The sequence below is a fragment of the Zonotrichia albicollis genome, chromosome 12 (assembly GCF_047830755.1).
Source record: "Zonotrichia albicollis isolate bZonAlb1 chromosome 12, bZonAlb1.hap1, whole genome shotgun sequence".
Taxonomy (NCBI): Eukaryota; Metazoa; Chordata; class Aves; order Passeriformes; family Passerellidae; genus Zonotrichia; species Zonotrichia albicollis.
Window position 1 is genome coordinate 3209078 of NC_133830.1, and position 23953 is coordinate 3233030.

At 44.8% G+C, this 23953-nt stretch overlaps 1 protein-coding gene across 1 annotated transcript in view; it reads left to right on the forward strand.

The window, feature by feature from the left end:
• Positions 1-897: 897 nt before the first annotated feature.
• Positions 898-23953, forward strand: part of PDZRN3 (PDZ domain containing ring finger 3) — a 130335-nt gene continuing 107279 nt past the window's right edge. Inside the window, exons 1-3 of the mRNA XM_005490170.4 lie at positions 898-1868; positions 7702-7788; positions 8898-9005. Of these exons, the coding sequence (XP_005490227.1) occupies positions 1152-1868; positions 7702-7788; positions 8898-9005 (912 nt within the window). The 5' untranslated portion in view covers positions 898-1151. The remainder of the gene's footprint in view (positions 1869-7701; positions 7789-8897; positions 9006-23953) is intronic.

Consider the following 23953-nt stretch of genomic DNA (forward strand, 5'->3'; position numbering starts at 1 on the left):
CAGAGGTTTTGCCACCACACACCCAAAACCTCTTCACCTCCCCTTCGGCTGCAGGGTGCAAACCTGCCCTCAGCAGAGCACCCTGGTGCTTCTGCAAATCATTAACCCTTAGTGTTTCAGTCCCTCACACACTGGCAGATTGTTCTGTTTGCACTTTTTCTCGTCGGTAATGAAAGAATTACCACCTGAGGGCTGAGCAGTCAGCCCAATTTCTAAGCAGCTCGTCCAGAACCTGACCCGAGGGGCAGCATCATGAGTGCCCTTTCCAAAAGTCATCGCAGAGCTGTTGGATGGTTTGGGTTAGAAGGAACCTTAAAGACCATCTGGTTCCAAACCTTTTGCCACAATCAGGGACACCTCTAATACACCAAGTACCTCCAGGCTGGCTGGCCTGGCTCTCCATAAGTGCCCTTTCCAAAAGTCATCACAGAGCCATTGGATGGTTTGGGTTGGAAGGAACCTTAAAGACCATCCGGTTCCAAACCTTTTGCCACAGTCAGGGACATCCACTACACGAAGCAGCTCCAGGCTGGCATGGCCGCCCCTGCCCTGTGTGTCCCACACCGCTCCGAGCGGTCACCCTGTCTGTCCCCGCTGCCCGCAGCCCGTCGGTCTCACCCTGTCACACCTAACGCGACCCTCCGTGCGCTCCCCCTCCCCTCCATCCCTCCCTGTCCCCGCTCGCCTTCTCTCCCCCCGCTTCGCCAAGCGTGTGTGTCTCCCTTCCCCTCCCGTGTGCGGCGCTGCCCGCGGGCCCCGTTCCCGCCCTCGGGGGAAGGGGCAGCATTGCCGGATCCCTGCCCCGCCGGTTCCGCACACAAAGCCCCCTTGTCCGGCCGGGACCCCCGGGCTGAGGGCGGCTCTGGGGGCGGGGCCGGGGCGGGGCCAGGCCCGGGGGCGGGCCCTGCGCGCAGGCGGCGGCGCGGCCGCGGCTCCTCCCGGGCGCTCCGGGACCGCGGGACGGGGCACGGCCGCGGGCCGGCCCGGGGGCTCAGCTGCCTCTGGGGCGGCGGCGGGAGCGGCTCCTTCTTATTTATTCCCGTTCTGCGCCTCTCCCCCCGGCCCGTCCGCGCACTCCGGGTACTTTTTCTGGGCTTTTTTGTTTGGTTTTTTTTCTTTTCTTCGGTTGTTGGCGGCGGAGCGGAAGGAGGATGGGGTTCGAGCTGGATCGCTTCAGCGGGGAGGTGGATCCCGACTTCAAGTGCAACCTGTGCAACAAAGTGCTGGAGGACCCGCTGACCACCCCGTGCGGACACGTCTTCTGCGCGGGCTGCGTGCTGCCCTGGGTGGTGCAGCAGGGCAGCTGCCCCGTCAACTGCCAGCGCATCTCCACCAAGGAGCTCAACCACGTCCTGCCCCTCAAGAGCCTCATCCTCAAGCTGGACATCAAGTGCGACAACCACGCGCGGGGCTGCGAGGCCGTGGTGCCGCTGCAGCACCTGGGCGAGCACGCCGAGACCTGCGACTTCTCGCCGGCCAAGTGCCGCAACCGCGGCTGCCGCCAGGTGCTCAACCTGCGCGATGTGGAGGCGCACATGCGGGAGCGCTGCGAGGCGCGGCCCGCGGGGCTCTGCGAGCAGGGCTGCGGGCTGGTGCTGACCCACGGCGAGCGCCGCGCCGGCGGCCACGGCTGCCTGCGGGCCCTGCGCGCACACGGAGCAGCGCTGCAGGCGCGGGCGGCCGCGCTGGAGAAGGCGCTCAAGAAGGAGGCGCTGCGCGCCGGCAAGCGGGAGCAGTCGCTGCTGTCGCGGCTGGCGGCGGCGCAGCTGGAGCTGCAGGTGACGGCGCTGCGATACCAGAAGCGCTTCACGCAGTACAGCGCCCGCCTGGACGCGCTGGCCCGCGCCCGCGCAGCCTCCCCCGGCAAGGTAAGGGTGGGCCCCGCGCTGCCCGGGGTCCCTGGGGATGTGCCGTGTCCCTGGGGATGCTCCTTGTCCCTCGGGATGCGCCTCGTCCCTCGGTATGCTCATTGTCCCCGAGGATGCGCTCCACCCTGTCCCTGGGGATGCGCTGCACCCTGTCCCTGGGGCTGCTCCTTGTCCCTCGGGATGCGCCCTATCCCCGGGGATGTGCTCTGTTCCTCGGGATGCGCCCTATCCCCGGGGATGCGCCGCGCCCTGTCCCGGGGGATGCGCCCTGTCCCGTGCGCGGCGCCCGGAGCGTTCCCTATGCAGGGTTTCTCCTGGAGAGCCCACCCGGCCGCAAATCCTTTCAAATAGCTGAGCTTTGGGGTTTAATATCCGTAACATGCCGCTTTCTATAGGTACGGCTTTAAGCGGGGCATCTATAGGTGCATCTTTCTGTAGGTGCGTTTTTAAGGCTGGACTCCCATACGGTAACTCGCACAGGAAAGTAACAAGGTCGCGGTGTTACTGTTTTCTCTTGGTTCTCTTCCCCGAAGAAAACTCTGAAAGTGGAATTTCCAGGGCTGGAAATGGTATTAAAGCAGCAGAAATTGACTCCCAGGGGTCCCACAAAGTGGAGTGCATTGGAAGAAGCTGCTGTGACCCCAATGCTTTCCAGAGCCCCAGCTCACCTGGCATCCCACAGTAGGGCTTCCTACAAAATGCAGCCTTTGGGATTAACTGTGATGTGACACGGACACCTCAGCAGCTATTTCAGGATCTGCAGCCATCATCTTTGTGACATCCAAATACCTCTGCTGTGTACTTGTGATTTCTTTCTCAGTGTCACACAGGGTTCTTTAATTAGGAAGGGAAAAATTAACTTGATTTCAACCCCTCAAAATTAGACCATTTATAAAATGACCAGAATCAAAAGCCAGAGCTGCAGCAATCCCCAAGTTTTAATTGGAATGAGGCTCCCCAGCGAGGGAAGCCCTAGAAGCCAATTATCTTTTAAATGAAGACATTCAGAGTCCTCCCAGTGACCTGGAATGTGCTACCACAGACACAGCAGTATTAAACTGTTCAAAACTGTCAAACATCTGTATTCACACCTCTGCTAATGTTGAGGCTCTAAAAGCTGTGTAAAGGAAATAAAACTTCATGTCAGAGGATCTCTTTTTTTTTTTTTTTAACCTTCTTAGGAATCCAGGACAGAACCCATCCTCTTTTCCTAACTCAAACCAGAAAATATTTCAATATAAATGAACTGTTCTAACTTCAGGCAGTACTGGGTGTGTGGTGGTCAAAATCTTAGTTATAACATTAAAATAAGTGGGGGGTTCAGAGTCATATCAAGGTTCAGGACAGTTCTGTCTCCCCCTTTTCCTGCAGCTCTTTGCTGTAGCATTCTGGAGGATTTCTGCTCCCTCGGCCTGGCACAGAGCTCCATGTCCACTGCTGATGGCAGGAGAGCCCTGCACACTGTCCTGCTGTCAGAAACCGTCTCACCCAGTCCCTACCTCCTCATCCCTGACCTCCTTTATTCTCACACCACCCTTTTTTCATGGCTAATGCTGATGATGTTGGGTTTGCATCTTTTAGCTCTGTTCAGTGTCAGGAGCTGCTGCAATCCTGAGAGCTGCTCCTTCTCAGCTGCAAACGTTCCTGATACATATTTTCAGCTGCACTTCCTACCAGATTTATGGGTCCAGCTGGCGCAGGCCCCTGTGCTGGGTCCAGCCCGGTTACAAAGGGCTGTTGTGCAGTTCTCTGGAGCAGCCACCAGGCTAGGAAAGCTGCGAGGTGTCGTGTCACCGCAGCCCCGGGCCGGCGCTCACTCAGCTCCGTGCCTTTCACAGCTTTTTGGGCAGCTGGCCAACACCAACAGCTCTGCTGCCCAGCTCCCAGGCAGGCACCAACAGCAAACTGGCATCTTTGTGACACACAGAGTTTAGTGAAGGACCTGTGGTGGTCACCCCGTGCAGGGGATGCTTTCCCTCTTTGCAGGCTTCCAAATGTGGGGTTGTTTTCTCAGAGACAGTAGCACAGACTGTGCAGGAGCGCTCAGCAAGATTTATAAATTTTCCTACGGGTTATGTCCCTGAACACAGGGATTAGAGGAATGGTAGTGTGAAATAACCAATTTAAATAACGGTATGGTAGTGTGAAATAACCAATTTGCTGTCATTATTATTTAAATAATGACCATTATTCATATTTCATACATTCTCAGATGGAGTAGCTTGGTCTGTGCTAAGCACCAACAATCCATAGCTTACAAGTGGTGATTGCAGAACTTACTGTGGGAGGTTCTGGTCCTCAGTACATGGAGAAAAGGGGTTTTCTGGCTTTCCTGCCTGTTGCTGCAGATGTAGAACCAATCCAGAATAAATCAGATCTGTAGTCAAACAGAAGAAATCCCCATGTACAGTTGTGTTTAAATGCTTAGTGAAAGGGGAAAGTACCATATTGAGTGACATTAGCCCATTCTTTAAAGACCCAACTTTGGAGACCCAGGTGGGGATTCACCTTAGCATAGACCTTGTTTGTGATGCTGGATGAATCACAGCTTTGCTGTGCTTTCATCAATAATTTCTGAGGTGAGTTCTATAACACCCCCATAGCCATATTGAGAGAAGACATAAATAAATATATTTTTTATACACACACTCATCTGTAAGCTTCTCACAATTTTATAACCCCCTTAAGCAGTAGATGTGCCTTAAGTGACCCCAGTTGTGTTGCCCTTGTGTGTTATCACTGAGGGAACACTTCAGTTTTACTGTGTACAGTTCCAAGGTTTATTCAGAGAATGTCTGTTTATTCCATGATGGAAAGAGGAGAGGCTTATTGAGGATGGAGTGGGAGGGAAGGTGGAGTATTAGGAGGTCAAAATTAGTATTTCCTTCCATCAGACATGTCAATCCTGAAATATCAAAGTCTAAACAATCGAGAAAAAAACTTGTACAATTCAAACAAGGCTTAATCCTTGGTGAAACACAGCCCTGTGCACACCTCTTGATAAGCTGATCTGGTCAATCCTTATTTACACAGCCAGCAAAGTCCTTTGGGAAGGGGCAAGGGGAGAGGGAATCAGAAGCAGTTGACAGCCCAGGGTGGAAACCTTTCTGCTCTCCTGGCAACCAGAGACAGGAGCTGACTTTAAATGGATCAGCCAGGCAAGAACCAGTTCTGATCTGACATTCAGAGCCTCTGTGGTGGTGGTGGCAAAGATTTGAATTCTGTGAGAGCCAGATGAAGTCCTTTAAAGCAAGATGATGTGTTTTTCTCAGGCAGGATGGGCCAGGCAGGTCCTGGCAGCCCTTTCACCAGTGAAGAAGGAGCTGAGATGCCTCCTCTGGTAAAGACAAAGGCTTTTTAGCCACAGCACTACCAAAGAAATTAGTCTTTGCTGTCTAAAGGGAAAGGCAGTCTATTAGCTGCACATTACTCAGCTGGGAAGTACAGTAATTTCAAGAATTATGTTTAAGAGTTCTGTTCAGCTGTGGGAATACAAGATGCCAGGAACCATCAGGTCTGCTGCCGGAGCAGGGCTGGCCCCTGGCCACCACATTTCCACAGTTACCTCACTGCTTAATCACTGCTCTGCTGGAATGCCACATCTTGGAGGGGGAGAGAAAGGCAGAGCCCTGGAAAAATCATTTGCATGGTGTTTTCCTTGTGAAGAGAAGGAGGAGGTTGTTGAAGGAGTTGTTAAAAGATGAGATGTGGGCGTGCAGAAGTGACCCAGTGTCAGAGCAAGGTGCTGCTCTGTCCCAGGGCTGGGCACTTCTGCACCCACAGTGGGGCTGCAACGTGACTGCTGCCATGGGGAGCATGGAGACACTGCACAAAGCCACCAGAAAAACCTGGAAATGCCTTTAAAACCCCTGTAGACAGAAGTACTTTGTCAGAAGTACATACAGAAAGCTGCGTTAGTTGTTTCTGTTCCCTCACAACCCGACTGGTTCAATCCCACCTGCTTTAATACTTGTTCAGCCAGGTGTAAAAGTGTCAAATCAAAGCCTCACAAGGAGGCTTTAATGAAAACAGGCAACTCTAATTACTGAAAGTGTCTTGAGAGCGATGTTGTAATTGTTTTTTGATTGTTGTAATTGATTTGCCCTCTTAAATAGGGATAATGGAAGGAAACAGTCATGCTAGCATGTGCTTGTCTTTCACATCCAGAATCATCAGTCCTTGAGAGTGGTCCCACAGGACTGGAAATTTATTCCTTGAAATCCTGTCTGAGGTCTGGGTCTGTAGACTTGCAGGGAAACAGATTTTACTTCATTTTTCACTTCTCTTCTGGGTACCTGCTTCTCACTGCTGCCAAGTGCAGGCAGACTCAAATGGAATCAGCCAGAGTTTGCTCATGTTCCTCTGCACCAGGTCCAAGTCTATTTGTGTGTGGATCATAAATTAGGGTAGATAGTGATCAGAAAGTGACGTGGAGGTTGTAGAGCACATTTCAGGTGGGGCTGCTGGAGCTCAGAGCGTGCTCTGGTCAGTGGAGCTCTGCCAGGGAACTGAGCTTCCTTATCATCCCCAATCTCTGCCAGTAATTCAGTAATCCAGGATTACCCTGACATTTTTCATGACTTTAATAGACGTTAATATTTGATTGACAACTTCAAATTGACATGTTAGAAGGAAAATGCACGAACCAAAACCATCTGCCTTGAATTACAATGTAACTGTTGCAATTTTTGTCATTAATTGGTTATGAAAACCAGACTTTTAAGAGAACTTCCTCAAACTTTTTTTGTGTTCATAACTTTTTCACCTCTTGGATAAAACAAAGAAAATGATTTTGGAGGTAGGAAAATTCATCTCTGTCTCTAGATGCACACACAGATCCTATTCTGATCTCTAAATGTTGTTTTTCAGAGGGCTTTTTGTAGTGCTCTGCTGTAAATAACAACACTAGATTGAGACTGAAGGGAGAACATTGTGAACATTTAGTTGTCTTTAACAGTTCACCCACTTAATTTTGTCTTCATACAAGTTATTAGGCCTAAGTAGCATCCCTGGGTCATAAAGGACATTTTGTAGGAGTTGGTAGTTAGGAACAAGCTGGGATGAGAGACCAGGATTAGAAAAATAACAAAATCTGTTCACACAGCCCCCCAAATATTACATCTTTGTTGTATGCTGTTTGTCCAGAAAACTATTCACTGAAGAATTTCATATTTTAGGGAATTACCATAATAATTTTCAGTGATGGGAGATTTCTGTTTTGCTGGTCTTAAAATGCCAGAGCAAAAAAATCACGCACGGCAGGTGCTGTGAATAGCAATTGCCATTCTGGGCCTGTGGCAAAATTTGTCACAGTTCTGTTTAATGCTGTTTTGTAAAACTCTGCAGAGAATTTTGTGTTTGATACTGATTAAAACAATGTCACTTAAAACAATGTCACGTAGTCAGCAGGAGAGAGAGGCAATGCAAGGCTCCAGTCCTGAGGTTCAGTCACCCCCAAGCCCTGGGAAATTCAAAGAGTTTGACTACTGGAAACGTGGAGTATTTTACATAATACATCACATCTGACTGGGTCAAGTAGTTGCAGGAACCAGCATTGCATATAAACCCCTTCTGCTGCTGTTAAGTGTCTCAGTGTAGATCTCAATAAAACAGACACATAAATCTTAGGGGAGGCTCTGCTGCTGGAGCTCAGTGGGGTGGCTGGAGCAGCCACTGGGAGCTGCACAGTTATTCCAAACATTTGTCTCTAAACTACGAGGGGATTTAACAAAAATGAGAAACCAACCCAACAACAAACCTGGGTAGAAGTATTATCTGTGCTGTTTTACCCCTCAGACACCCTGTTTTGAGTGTGTTTGTCTGTTCTTTGCAGGGTGAAGAAACTAAAGCACTGACTCTGGTCCTCCATCGGGACTCTGGATCTCTTGGATTTAATATTATTGGTGGCCGGCCGTGCGTGGTATGTTAATTGTTAAAATGTGTTTGCCCTTTCCAGTTGGGAAAAGCATGTAGGTCAACACTTGGAGGAAAAAATGTTGCTGACAAGCATTTGGTCCCCTTGGGATTCTTTCAGAGCAGCTCTTCCATTGGGGTTGTGTGGATGTCCATTAACCACGCTGCCTTTTCTCCTTGCATCTCATCACAGCCAGCACCACTAATCCCAGTGCAGTACCCTCCCAACGTGATAAAACCCACGGTGTCTCTTTCTCAGACCCTACTGCTGTGAACTTCATGGGCTGAGAGCCACAACTTTAGCCCCTTTCATTAAAAAAAAATATAAAATATTTACTCTCCTTTCCAGCAGGGATCCAGCAGCTCTCTGTGTGCAGGTGAAGGGATGGAACTTAAACAGCTTGGTTTTGAGTTCTGTGATTTCAGCAGATGTTTCCTGCACCACACACTCACTAATGGATTTTTTTGGGATGCTTGTTGGCTGGAGCTGCTGCATATGACTTTAATTACATCAAGGAGTGGATTATACCTTGTCCTAGTAATTTAGAAAGTATTCAGAACTACTTCTTGGCTGCTCAGAAATCTGACATTGATCACAATTTATTCCTAGTGAATTCACTTGAAAGTTATTCTTTCTTTGGAGTTTTTCAACTTTCTGAGACATTGTTCTGCACTGGTAGAAGCACAATACACAGAAATATGAAAATACCTTGTTAGGTGTAAGGTGTTTTCATGGGTTTATTTTCAAGTCTCCAGAGCAAAAGCTGTGCAACTAAAAATGAAAATTGCACTGTTGTCTTATGTTTGATGTGCAAGCAGGCTGTGTCTCACTGGATTTTGCTGTGAGAATAATTGTAACGACAATTACTCCTGAGCTGGCCTAAGTCAGAGGAAAATGATTATCAAGCAACTAATTTACCTAATGGAAACCCATCCCTGGTTGCTTAATCTTTCAAAATCAGAGTATCAGGTGTTCTCATTAGCACAAAGTAATTCCATATTAAGACATCAGTAAGAATATTTCTCTCAAATTACTTGCACTGTTGTGGCATGGACAAGCTTCAGCTGAGGGCAGATGAGAGGGACAATGATGTGTTCTCCTTTTCATCCCTGAAGGACAACCAGGATGGCTCATCCAGCGAAGGAATTTTCGTTTCCAAAATAGTTGACAGTGGGCCTGCTGCTAAGGAAGGAGGGCTGCAAATCCACGACAGGATTATTGAGGTAAGAGAATACACTCCTTTTAATAGTGCAGGCTGCAGCTCCTCACATGGCACATTTGCTGTGGGCTTGGGAGAGTGGACTGTGGTAAACACTGTCTAGAACATCTGTCTGTGAAAATATGCTGGGCTTGATTCAGTGCTGACCTCCAGGGCTTTAGGTATAGTCCTTCCCTAAATATAGAAAGCAGATTATGGATGGTATGTGCATGTCCTGACTTTCTGAGGAGCTCGCATCTCTCTGGTATGCCATAGATAGTTCTTTTTTAAGCTGTTGGAAACTTGGAAGTTACTTAGTTAAAACCATATGTGAAGAATCTGTGGTGTAAAGCATGATGTTATTTTTCTTGGTATTTAAGTTTTGAGCAGTCAGGGAAAATTCCACTCTGTGATTTCTCTATGGTTTATCATAAACCCAAGTAACTCCTTTAATGTTGTTTGTGAGTTCTTACATTACTCAGATTGCAGTCTGAATTTCTCCTCATTTTGCCAAAGTCTTGACCTCAATTAAAAGCTCTTCCTGTGAAGGAGATGGTTGCATGAAACTTTTCTCTAAATTTGCAGCGAGCAAATTTCTTCTTTTTTGGGGGGGAGAGAGAGCAAGGAAAAGTTTCATTTTCATGAAGCAATGCAGCTGACGGTGAGTCAGTTCCCATTGTTTGGCATTTTGCAGTTAAAGAAAAAGTCTTCCTCACTGTCTTATTTTTGTAGGCTGCAGAAACTTTGAGAGTCTATTGTTCAAAAAGATAAGTGTGGTGTTTGTTGCCAAGGATATCATGGAACAGCCAGTTTCTCTAAGTAATGGAATTCCATTGCTCTTATGTTTTGCAAATGAGCAATAAACAGCTGTTAAGGATTTTCTGTTGGCAGGGGACAAAGTGTATTTGCTTTTTCTGTACTCTTATGGCAAATTGTATTCACAATCTAGTAAGGGTATAAAATATTAATTAAGTTTCTTCATATGGGAAAGAATGGAGCCACAGTAGCAGAACTATAAAAAGATAAGAAGCTGAGCTGTGAAATGATCCAGAGTTGCTCAAACCCTGTGTGTGATGTAAGGTAATTGCGAAAAGGTCTGGACAGTTTTGTGAGAACTCAGATTTTGTTTGAGCTGAAGGTTTCCCATAAGCCTGAATTTCCCCACAGCCTCCTTGGAAAGCTGACATCCGTTTCTGAAGTAGTGCACAGTCACATAAACCAAACAACTGTATGGAAACCAAAACTCTGGGAGACCAAACGCCCCTGGGTTGGGAAATGTCCTGGTCCTGGTTCAGGCTCTGGGAGCTGTGGAGGTGACCCTGGCTCGCAGGGGACAAGGACAGCCAGGCTCCATGGGCTCTGCACCATCTGCTGCCTTGCAAGGCACCTCCTTCCTTCTGATTTTAGTTTCTGCTCCTTCCTCACTGCTCCCCAAGCTGGGTGTTGGTGCAGGCTGAGGAAGGAGCCCCACTCTGCGCCCAGAGGAGCTGAGGGACATGAGGGGACAGCTGGGTGAGCGTTCCTGCCCTGTCCCCTCCCTCAGCACAGCCATGCCTGTGCCAGCAGTGCTTGTGCAGAGCCTTTGCACAGCTCAAGCTGCATTTTCAGACGAGAGAAGAGCCCAGAACAAAGACATCAGAGGGATTTGTTGGATTAATAACACGCCAAGGGTAGCAGGAGCCCATGTGTTGACATGGGGCTGACGTGTGTTGACAGCTCTTGTTGTGCTGACCACAAACTCATTGTCATGTTCACTCTTCTCACCTCTAAATATACACAAAATGCTGATGGAAATGGAGCACATTGTTTCCCAAGGGTTGGCTTTGGGTGCCTCCAGAGCAGCATCACTCTGGATCAGGAGTGTCCAGTGGAAGCAAGCCCTGAGTGGTGCCCAGATAATGTGGTTTGATTCCCATGGTGGGGCAGTCTCCAGGAGTGCTAATGGAATGCTTTTCTAGATAAATTCATTTGTTTCCTGCAGCCCAGCCACTCCAGGCATCCAGTTCACAGCACTAGACTGGAGTGCTCTAAAAGTGAGCCCTTTAAAACACAGATACTGTGCACACCAGCCCCTGAGAGCAGCTGTTTCATCCTGTGCAGTTTATATTTGGCACATTTTATCTAACCTTGCTCTGGATAAGGAAAAAGGGGGTCCCTCCTGCATCAAGGCATCTAAGTGAGCTTTATCATCCTGGTGTCTAATTATGTTAGATAATTGAAATACCTGTAAACAACCTAGGTGAGAGTTAGTAATGGCCAGTGGTGGTATCCTTCTAGAGGCAAGTTTTTTCAATAACCTTCACACTGTCAAAGTTTTGATTTGGGAGTTTGACTCAAAAATTATTTACAGATGTAGCTGTAACTGGGAGGACTCAGCTGGAGAACTTGGCACAGAGCAGAGCATCCTAGCAGGTCACATTTGCTTTCAAAGGCATAAAAAATGGTGAGGAAAGATGGCAAATCACTTCCCTAGAACTGAATTTAGCTATCTAGAGCTCCTTTAACTTGTCCATTCAATAATAAGGTTTTATGGATCATCAGCATGATTCTTCCACAAAGAATTCTTATTCCAGTATAAGATGCTGAGCACAACATTTCCCTAATTAATTCCAGCATCCATCACAGAGAATTTACAATGAAGTAAAACACAAATCATTTGATTTCCTTTTGGAAAATATTTCTTTGCTGCAGATCTTCTGGTGGATGTGTTTTGGAGCACATATGAAATAAGAGCGTCACTTCTCATTTTCAGAGCTGCCACAACATTTCTAATTACTGAGCAGGGGTGAGGCAGAGAGGAATACAGACACATCAGGGAATTGTTCATGGCTGATAGCAGAAGCATTTTTTTATTGCTGCTTGCTTGCAAATTCTATCCCCTGACAATCTGATCCAGAGATAACCTTGGAATTATGTCAGAGATAATTTTTAAACATATTTTCCTTGTGTAATTTGGATTTCCTGTTCTGCATTTTTCAGGAGGTTAAATGCAGAGTTAATCAGGTTTAAGAACTGACTTGAATTTTCTTTAAAAGCAATTTTTGGGCCCATTTCATCTCATTGAAATAAGTAATGGCACTGTGAGGTCTATGCTGCTACTACTAAATGACAAAAACCAAGATGAATGTTGCATGGTCTGTACTACTCAGTCATCAGAGCAGCATGTGGCAAACACAGAGAAATTTCTTGTATTTTCTTTTACAGAATCTGTTGAATAATGGTATTTAGTGCTTATATATGACTATGAAGATCATGCTGTGGCTATTAACTGCTCAATAATTTCCCCTCTCTGTTTAATAATACCCTTACTCTGTAAATGGGTGATCTGAGGCACAGAGGGAAAGAAGTTCTAGTAGAAGTTCTTGCCAGATTAGGGTTACAGATTTGTATTTTGGCGGTTTTGTAACTTCTCTATGTAAACCAAGGTTCTTCTTACCTGTATCTATTCTCAGATTTTTCACAATGAGTTTAGAAGTGAGGAAGTCACAATTCTGGGAGATTTCCTCTCCTTTGACTACACATTTTTCATGCAGTTCTGTACTTGCACACTCAAAGCCAGCAGCTGATTTCTACTGGTGATTTACTGAGGTATTGTTAAGATGTTCCATAGCAAATTGCCACGTTAAAAACATGCTGAAACTATTGATTTTTTTCTGCAAAGGAATTACTGTTCTCATAGATTTCATTTTTGTCAGGGTAACAAAATGGTCCTAATTTCCTCTCTCAACAGAAGTTGGTTCAGGTCCCAGCCCTGAATGCCTCTACACAGCTGCTTGGCATTTCTTAAGACAAAAATCAGATTTTCAGAGTTATTATTTTTAAGCACATCAGCCCTGAAAGAGTATAAATTAAATCTGGCATTCTCTTCTGGCTAACTGGTAAACTTGTTTGTTTAGCCCTGGGAGTGCTGGGGAAGAAGGAGGCTTTTGAAAAGGCTGACTGCTGGCCACCTTAAGAAGTTTGCAGCACAATTAGGGCACTGTTGAGGTAGTCCAAGCTGTCACAGCCTTGCTGAAACCTGCAGGATTTATTCCATCTGGGACTCGCCCGGTGTTTCATGCTGCTCACAGGAAGGATCATTAGTTTAGGAGTTGAGAACACGTCTTAGTTCATTTGATTGATTTTCCCCAAAGCACACTCATGTGCTACAAATTACAGGCTGCTTTTCCAGGACGTGCATTTCTTCACAGATTACACACGAGGACAATGAGACTTTTTAGCGAATCTCGCGGATGTACAAACAGAATTTGCCGTTTGCTGCCTGTTCGCCCTGCTGTAAGTGTGGTGTTTTGGCAGAGCCACTTTCTGCTCGCAGGAGGGGGTTAGGTGGATTTCAGGGAGATTAATTTGGTAGCTGTGTTCACAGCACAGCCTCTGAGAAGTCACATCAGCACTGAGGAATCCGTCAGCCGCAGAGGAATGGCAGGGAAGGACGCTCTGGCAGGAGCAGGGTGAACCTTTCCCTGCCAGGGACACAAAGTGAAGCGAGGGTGGCTGTAAAATCGAGTGAATGAATAAAAGGAGAAGCATTCCTTGTGGTCTGGTGGTGCGTGATGGTCTCGTTTTTCCAGCAGACTGAGCCTGTGGCTGAAAGGGCTCAGTGTGCTGCTGGTCTGGCTGCGCTGTCACTGCACGCTGCTGCTGCCCTGCTCACCTATCACCACTCACAGGCAGCTTCCACAGATAATCACTCACTGAAATTACTGCCTGATCACTCACTAAAATCACTGCCTGAACACCACCTTCCATCCCTGATTTGCTGCTGAGCACTTTTTAAAACAATGCCAGCTTTAGCAGGATAATCCTCAGCCTGCAGCTCCTGGCGGGACGCTGGGTGCCAGCTGAACCCTGACAAGGATATGGATTAAACAGAATTGTCCTGAACGGAAAACTCAGCCCTGCCAACAAGATTTACTGTGCAGCTCCATACACTCAGGAATTAATTTTCTAGAAGAAAACATTTTCAGACAGTGACTTAAAATTGGCTGCTGCAGTTCCTGCCAGGACACGCAAGCACACGAGAGCGTTTGTGGGGAGCCACTGCAGCTCCAGCACACTCAGCTCTTTTCAGCTCTTTTTGCAGTTTGTGCTCCCAGAAAACTTCCCAAGGCCTTTGTCCATATCTGCTAATGGTGTCTCACAAAGCAGCATCGTGCCTGGGCTGAAACACAGATCCCAAAACTCGGGAGAAAGGGAGGGATAATAACAGCCCGGAGAGGAAAATGTAAATGAAAACAGGCGGCCTTGGTTATCGCTGCATTTTTTCCTCTCATAAATTTATTTCCCTGATTTCATACCAGCACTGCAGGCTGAGCTGTGGCAGGGAGGTGGGGAAAGCAGGGGGATGAGACTGAGAACCAACCAAAGAGGTGCAACAGGATTTCTACACTAAATACTGTAATACTGTTCTTCCCACAAACAAAGCCATAAAAAAATGGATGGAATGAAAATATAAGTGTTGCAAATAAAAAAAGCAATGTTGTTTCAAATATTGTGAACCCACAGTCTCTGACCTGCAGGCTGCAGAGCTCAGGTTGTAAGCACATTTCATGCTGCAACTTTTGAAAAGGTCCTGTGTGGGTTCCCCTCAAATTTCCACACCATCTTACTCCTTTTTAATACAAGTCCACATCATGCTGACCCTAAGCGTAATGTGGGCATTTTGAATCTGTGGAAGCTTAGAATATTGGTCTCAAGGGCGTGTTGAATGAATAAGAGGTAATTAAGTTATCAAAAAATAGCTCTCTTAAACTCAGGAATAGATCCCTTATGCATAACACATCTTAAATTAATGGGATTATGGTTTGGAGTCCTTTCTCCCCTGCACTTTCCTCCACTTTTGCTTTCCTTGCTCATACAGTCTTGAAAACAATCATTTCAGTCTTTAGCCAGCGTGAAATCTCTGCCATAAAACCATCAGTGCTCTCGAGATGGGGACCATGACAACTGTGCACAAATCAGGAAAATAATTGCCACTGCTGGAATTGGGAGGAATGCCAGGGTTTTTCTGGGATGAAGCATCCACAGTCCTTGCAGAGAAGTTAAATAATGTTGCTCATGTTTGTGTTGGAATTGCAGTTAAACAGGAAATTGCTCTTGAGAAAAAGGAGAATCAATTATGAGGAATTTGCTTTCCAGGTTGGATCCTCTTGCCTCCAACTTTGCATTACTGTAAGGTTGGAAAAATTGGGAGAAAAGTCCTGTTGATACAGTGCTTTAAAACACAGTGAAAGTCACAGATTATATGAGCCACCTATCAATCTAGAATTTGGGGTTAGGAATTATTACTCTGTCAAATAAATGAAAAATAGCTGGTTCATCCTCTGTAGCTCATCAGACAGAAGTGTGTCAGACTCCAAAAAATGTGGGGGCATTTTAAAGGATGCTCACAGAGCATATAACAATGGGACAATTTAATCTTTTCATTTGTGGTGCAATTCCTTGCATTTTAAATCCTCTCATCAGTTTTCCACATTTCAAGCCAAACCATTATGATTAACTGTTAGGTTTTATTTTTAGATTTTTGAACGCGCTGAGCCTTTTTAGAGAAAACACACAGAATGTCCTATCAACTATTTTCACACATTTGGTATCATAATTGGGCAATCAGGCACAATCATCCTTAATTTAGTACATATGTGGCACATTACCATGCCAGTTGGGTTAAAGATATGCATGAAGTAAGTGCAAATTAACTGACAAAAGGAGCAAGCTCAGACCAGCTCCATCAAAAGGCACTTGAGTCCCATTTGCATAATTCTTCATTTGGAATTAAAAACGGAATTTGTTCAGCAAACGTGAAAAATGCCAAGTGTGGAAGAACGACCCAGTCTGCCTGGGGATCCCAAATCCTGATCCTGCAGCTCAGCCCTGGGTAATTTGGGTGGAGGGAGTTTTCTTCACAACAAGAGCGTGGTGCTGTGCTGGTGAGAAGCACAAAGTCTCTCCTGCCCAGTGGTCTCTGTAGTTTTAATGAAATAAGGTGTTTAAAAATAAACAAAATCGGTTCCAGTGCTGGGTATGGGGGTTTTTGTTTGTTTCATCAAAGTTGCCGAATGTCGGGGTAGGTAGGACAAGAAACACTGCAGCCAGGAAACCTGGAAAAGGAGAGTGCTCAATAGAAGTTTATCAAATGTACTCTAGCAAATTGTATGGCAGTTATGGCTTTAGATTCATTCTCTCCTTCATACATAAAGCTTTTTCATTTTCTTAATTAATTAATTCTTTACACTATGAAAAGTTATCCACAATTAACTGCAGTTCTGGGCTTGAAACACTGAGAGGTGACAGCTTATCAACGTTGGGGATTTAGTTCCAGCATTGCTGACTGCTGCTTTACTTTCTGCATGTTTTGATCAATTTCAAAACAATGTAACCTGACTACTTTATGTTCCACAACAAAGTACAACTACAGGACTTGTAAAGTTTTTAGGCTCTCATAAATACAAATGGGACTGGGCTGACAATAATAGCAGTTGAAAATTTTTGCTTCACCACTGAGGCTTTTAAATGAAAACAGTATTTTCCTTTTAAGACTTTTATTGTACATTTTTAGTATCCAAAGTAAATTTGGGTTGTGTTAGCTTTCATATAAAGGAGTGCCATCTTTAAAGAAGCTTCTATCTGTAAAGTCTTATATCTCTAAAGGGAATTTACCTCTGAAAGGGGGATTTGGGTTTTAAAGGCTGTGTGGGGGAATATTCCATCCAGAAAGGAAATTTGAGCCTTTGGGGTGAAGGAGGAGCGGTGCAGGAGAGTGATTTGGGCTGAGCAGTGAATGGTGGAGACACATCCCATCCCTGTGTGCATGACAAGGGACATCCCTTTGGTGAGGGACCAGGGCATTCCTAGTCCCAAAGAGTGCAAACGGTGCAAGTGTCTTATGTCCAGCTTAAATTATGCATTAAATGTGGGAAGCAGGTGGAAAAAGAGGCAGAGTATGGAAAACAGTATATTTTGTTAGTGCAAGCCCTTTTTCTATAGTCTAATTGAGCCTGGTATTAAAATACTCTTAAAAAAAAAAAAGCCACTAATTTCTAGATTCCTTATTAGGATCTGGACCTGTGGCTCCCAGGAAAGGCATTCCCTTTCCCACTGGCACAGCTATCATCCACGGCCCCAGAGGAGTATCCACATTAACTATATGCTCCATTTAACAGCAGTACAAAATTAATCCTGTTTGGACAGAGATTAGATGCTATATAAAGAGCTGTGCCTGCTCTCTCCAGTGTGGTGAATTTTATCTCATAGTGTTTGCATTTAATCTTTATTATTTTTTGCCATCATCCACATGACTTTGAAGGGCACAAAAGTGCAAAGCTGAGAGCAAGGAGCAGGTTTGGGGATGGAGCCTGGCTCAGTTGAACTCCTGCACAGAATTTCAAAGACAGGAGCCACAGGTGCTCAGTCCTGGAAAATACCACAAGGCTGTTGGGAGGAGTTCCACTGTTGCACACAACTTTTATGGAAAATCCTTTCCTTAGGATTTTTCCTCCTGAGAAGCTGAGAGGCCTCAGGAACAAAATGTAAACAATGGTTATCTGCTGCTGTGGAATGCAACAGGTGCATCTGGGATTGGTCTCATGTGGTTGTTTGTAATTAATGGCCAATCACAGCCCAGCTGGCTCAGGCTCTCTGTCCAAGCCACAAGCCTTTGTTATTCATTCCTTTGTATTCTTAGCCAGCCTTCTGATGAAACCTTTTCTTCTATTCTTTTAGTATAGTTTTAATGTAATATATATCATCAAATAATAAATCAGCCTTCTGAAACATGGAGTCAGATCTCCATCTCCTCCCTCAACATAAGACCCCTGTGAACACCATCACATTCCATCTCCAATTTTATCAAGCAGAGTGAAATCACCGGGTGTTTCCAAGGCTCATGGCATGGCTGGGGTTGGAGAGGAGCTTTGGGGAGCAGCTGATCCAGCCCTTGCTCCAGCAGGGTCAGCCACGAGTCTGCCTGGGGGGAATGAAGGCTCACACACATCCTGCACCTGAATGGTCCTTTGGGCTGAGCAGGAATTTGAGCTGCAAACTGGTAAATATTATACATCTGCTTGATGGATTGGATGAATATGAGAAAGAAACCAGCAACAGGAAGGGAGAGTGAAAATGTTTCCTGAGCCATTTGGAGGTGGGGGGAAAAGAAAAAAATAACCCAGAACTTTTTAGTGCTGTTTTTTTCCTTCTCTCAGTTCTGCAGGCCTCCCAGCTCAGGAAGATTTAGTTTACTTCTTAAAAGGTCTTGCTTATAAAGCAGACCTTTTTCTGGCTCTGGCCAGCTCTAATAAAAATTAGCAGTAACTTTAGCAGCTGCCATACCACATGACTGCTTGGAATTGCATAACTTCTTTTTCCTCCTAAAGAAACACACAAAGATCATCTGATCTCCACCCTTGCAGCCTTCTCCAAAGTGTTTTTCTCTAGATTCCTAAACAGAAATATTTTTCTCCTTTCTTTTAACAAGCCTCTTTTCTCTAGCCCAAAATCTGACAGCAAATGGTGAGGGGCTCTGGGCAGAGCTTTCATCAGTTAAGTGAATAAAGTGATTATTTGTATTTTTGCTACTTCGAGCTCCGTTACTGTTCGTAAGTAAGAAGCCATGCCATGGACAATAAAAAATATCTATTTATGGGGATTTAAGGCCTGTATTTCTGGGAGCATGGGTTTGGATGGAGGAGCATTGTGGTTTCCAAAGCCATGGTGGGAAGGACAAGGCTTCCATGGCCATTCTGGATGCAAACTGGACACAGTCTTGGCTCAGACCAGGTCCTGTTTGGAAGTCCCCAAGTACCCAACCTGATCTGCTGACAGAGGGGATGGGAATTGGAAATTGAAAATTGTCAGCCTCTTCCAAATGTGTGACATATGGAGATGGAATTGCTTTCTGCCTAATTGTGTTTCCCTATAGCAAAGAAACCTCCCAAGTTTATTATCTCCATCAAAACCTATGAACAAATAACCCCTTTTCTCGACAGCACTTTTTTTCCAAGAAACTTCCTTGCAAAGAAAAAAATTATTTGTTTTGTCAGGATACTCCACTGAGTGCATATTTATTTATCTCTCCCTTGTAGCTCATTCAGAATTCATTCCTATTTTGTAAGTCTTACAGAAATCTCCTGTCTGTAGTTACAAGGAAGGCTTAAGTGATTGAATGAAAAAAAAACCCCATGTGTGCCAGACTCTCTAAAGCTGGCTTCATCCTAAATCCAAACAAACAAAGCCTGGTGATGATAATATCATGGAATATGAGATGTTGCTGAAAAAGCAAGGCTGCTGGCACCCAGGGGAGCTCTGGGAGCTGCTCCTCCTGGAGCCTCTCACTGCCTTGCACCCAGTAATGTTCCTGTAACTGAGCTGAGCCAGTTCTTTTAAGCACAATAAAACAGGAATTAAATGTGAATTTATGTAATTCTCACTTTTGTATTTACTCTGCTAGCTTGTCAAGAGCCCTGACTCTCATTCTGGAGTGCAGGCCTGGCCCTTGGGCGCTGGGGATGAGCAGAGGCACTGAGCTGTGCTAGCTGCTCTCAGCCCAGAGCTGTCCTGCAGCAGCTCTTGCTTTAATTTCACACAGCCAGCCCTGTGATTCCTTCCCAGGTTTGAAGGAGCCAGTACACACTGAGCCACTTCTTTTGAATCCAACTTTTCATTGTTTTCCCTTCATTTTGGCCTCCTTCTTTCCCCTTAGAACCTTTGTAGGCAGAGTTCCCTCTGCAGCAGGGGAATCATTCACGTTTCTATTACAAACCTTTCTCTGGCCACGAGAACCCCCTCCTTCACTTTTAGCCAGTTCTATGTCCTGCTGCTAATTAAAATGCTCTCTGTCTTTCTCTGCTTCTAAGTTGACCCAAAAGCAAGTTTTTTGCCCGTTTTTGGCATTTGCAGCCTTGCTGAGCAGCTGGTGTTAAAGTGAGTTACAAACCAAGGGTGGCAGAGGGAACAGTACAGGATATTTCAGCTTTAGCACATCTCCAGGCTTTGCAGCCCACTGAAGGCACTTTCCCTGCTCTGGCACTGCAGTCCAGCTCCTTTTCCCAGCCTGCCCTCCCCAAACCTTCCTGTGGTTCTTTGTTGGACACCCAAACCCATTGCATTAATGAAAAACACTTCGGTGACTCAGTATCTCAGTGGCTTTTTTGGTGACTTCAGTATCTCAGAAACAGGAGCTGGGAGGCTGAGAAGGTGCTGTGAAGTTTCTTTTGGGATGAAATTAATTTTTATGCATAACCTAAGAGAAAAGCCCTCCAGACTGGAGTGACACTCAGTCATTTAAACTTTGTTTGCTTTGAATGCTGTGTTACAAGTTGAACAGAACCACAGAACAAAGGAACCAGAGCTAAGATGATTCACCTGTCACTGCCTCTGTCCCTTTTGTCCCAAATAACTCAAAATAACTTGTTTTCCTTTTGTTTATCCCCTTGCCTGAGGTGCTCTTTAGTATGAACAAGAAGCAGAGACTGGTGCTCAGCTCCTGTTTGTGTCTGATTGCAAAGACTGAATTCCCCTCCTTTAGAAAACCTGTGGAGAAAAACTAAGCCCAAAAGCTTTTAGCTGCTTAGGAAGTATTTCAGGAAAAAAAAATGCAATTATCATGGCTGCTTCAAGGGGGTTGTCACTGAAGCGATAAACCATGGTAGAATTCGCTTCTCCTTGTAGGAAAATGCAAATTAAGGCTATAAAGGGAGGTCTTGGGAAAGGTCCTGCCTGCTTTTTGCCACCAGGCTCATAACCACCCCCAGTCATTCATGTTCTGAGGCAATCAGGTGATGGACATCATCCTCTGCAGGGGCAAAAAGGGACTGGGAGGTTGAGTGTGCCAGTGAAACGTGCTGGAAGAATAAATGCCTTTGTTTGTATCAACCCTTCACGTGTTCATCACTTGTTAACTGCAAACCACGGCATTGCAAGCCAGGCAAGGCCTTTCTCCAAGGAAATTGAGCTGGGTGGTCAGGCATGGTAGGATGGTTTTTAAAAATTGCTAAAAATTGAATTAAAAACCCTGCCCTGAAGTAAGGGGCACAATGTGTGATGAATTTAATAACTGTCTAGCTGAAGTCAGCAGTGAAGATTTCACTAAGGGAGTTTTTGGGAACTGATGGCCACATTCATAAAGTCTAGGGATAAAAAATAAATTTACAACTATTTATTGGAACTGTTACTGGAGGTTGTGCACAAGCCTATAGGATCTGTAGGTGAGCAGACACCCCTGGATAAAGCTGCCCCATAAATTCTCTATCACAGTGGAGAAACTGAAGCATGTTTTAAATGTTCAGGCTAAGGGGGGATTTGTTTTACTACAGCCAAAGTTGCTACTTCTTTGCCTAAATTAAAGGATATGTATTAGATAAACAACAACTGGGGTCTTAGGCAGTGCTCAGTGTCAGAGTCCATAAACATGGGAAAAAAACGTAGAATTGACAAATTCCCTGATCTATAACAGGCACAAATGTATTTTCCATCTATTTTGAATACTTAAAATGTTAACTCATCTTTGGAGAATCCAAATTGTGGTATTTGACACTTGAGAAGAATTTTATGGAAAACAATGTCAGATTTTCAGTTCAGTCTCCCACTTTGTAACAACACAGTTGTTGTAAACAGCTCCATTTCTGCTTCCTTCAGTTCCTAACATCCACATTTGCAACTGCTTTTATCCTCCCCATAAACCAGATTTTTGACAGGAGAAAGTGAACCACAATGTATTATGTTGCTGCCTAAGTATTACATATTTCCTTTTTAAGCAAATGAAATGCAGCATTATCTTAATGTCTGAAAATAAAAAACATTGGGGTTTTGGGTTTTTTTTTTTTTTTTTTTCCTTTTCAGAATATTCCTGTTGTTTTGTTACAATGCAGTCATTTCAGATTTTAAATTTTGATTTCTGTCTTTAACTGCAGAGTAGATACAGGCTTGGAGCCTGGAGTAATGACTTAGAAACACACTGACTTCCACCACTCTTAGTGATTTAGAGACACATCAGACTTGTGTTATTGTCAGGCATCCAAGTTATTTAAAATTACTTTTCTCTGAATGTAAATTTTTTGTGCATGTCATGATCTAACTAGATTTATTCTATTCAAGTTTATAGTTCAGCTCCACAGTTAAAAGTTTTCTTTTGCTTGGATGTACAAATTCAACAAATTCTAGATCAAGGTCAGTTCTAAAGCTCCAGTTTATTTTGGTTGTTCTCTCCCAACCATTACTTTGTCCATCATTTAAATTGCCTTTGGATTAAAGTATTTTGTTATATCAAAACACGGGGCATTTTAGGCATTAAGAGCACTGAGCATATCTCTGAATCACAAATGGGGCTGATTTTTGTTTTGCTTTATGCTGTGCTGTGTCAGACAGAGGATTTCCTACCGTTGTTTGGGGAAAGAAAGCTGGGGCTGGAAAGGAAAGCATAAAAGTGATTGCCTGATGGTTTAGTGTTACAGACCACCTACCCTGAGAGGGGAGTATTGAAATGCTGAGGGAGGAAAAAGCCATAGCCCAGCAGCAAACAAATAAGGGAAAGCTTAGTGGAAAATCAGTGGAACAATAAAATATGATTCCATTTTGGTAACACTTTGGTGCTTGGAATAGCTTTACATGGGAGAAAATGAAAAGCAAAAGGAGCCACTTAAGGGAAGGCCATTAGACAGAGATTTAGAGACTTTCTGGACAGACCTAATATAATTTTATACACTCAACTTGTCATAAAATCTGTGTGTATTCAGATGTTGCCTTACATAATTCCTTGACTTTACAGTTAAAAGAAGGGAAAATAAGGAAATAGGTAAGGAGGGGAAAGAAAACAAAGCATGCATCTCTCCAGAAGAGGCTTTTTTAGGGAAGAAAGCACAGGGCAAGATGTTTTAAATTCTTTTGGGACCAAAACAAGCAATTTATCTAGAAACTATTTATAAACTATTTTTGTAAAGCCTCAGTTGGTGACAAATAGATGTATCTTAGCTTAAAATTCACTTCTGGATGAAATATTTACCTAAGTTTATTCACATTCACCCTTAAATAATCTGGTTTGCTTTGGGGCATTGTTTGCAGTGCATTCTACACACATCTGATTAAGGGGCAGCTCTGTCCTTGGGGATTCCTGCCCACCTACAAATCATAGATTTTCCCAAAAATAGGAGAATCTGACTGCAAAACCACAGATTGGTGTGGAGCATTGAACTCGAGGCAGAGCATTACCACAATCAGTTTAGGGCATTCAGTGGAGTGCATGCAAGGCTTTAGATAACACAGAAATAAAAAACAGAAATAACACAGAAATAAAAAACAGAAATAACACAGAAATTAAAAAAGCTGTCAGTTGAAGTTGGAAGTTCACTGAGAATATTTTCCAGAGGCAACAGCTACACCTCTCTGCTGTTTGTCTGGCTGCTGAGCTTCCATGAGAACACTGGGGAGGAATTTAGAGGGGAATAAAAGCTTTTATTCCCAAGCACATTTATCTCCATCCCAGGCACTGGGGAATCCAAGAGCACAAGTGGACACATCCTGGCTGCTGGAAAAGGCTGTGCTCAAGCCAGCAAGAACTGGGAGAGTTCTTGTCTTGGGAACCCTGAGGGGATGAAATTTGGGTTGTGATCTCCTCTTTTGGGGTGAGCCTGAATCCATCTATTGTTTCATGGGAGAACAGCTGCAGGGGACACCAGGGAGGAAGGAAAAGCTGATTTTTCTTCAAGATGGAGCTGAAGGTTTTCTGGTTAAACAGATGTTCCTGCAGTGGTTGTTTTGTACTGATAGAATCAGTTATCAGCCTGTGAAAGCCAATAGGTTCAATGAAGCAAAATGATGTGCAATCCATTTTAGGAGGCAGCAGGGCGAATTTCTCACTTCACCCGCTTAAACCAAGGTAAGATTTCAGTTATAAATCAAAAAGGCCATTTCTGCCCTGTCAGGAGAGGAAGAATTCCCCAGGAGCAGCTGCCAGGCTGCTGTGGAGGCTCACACTCACTTTCCTTC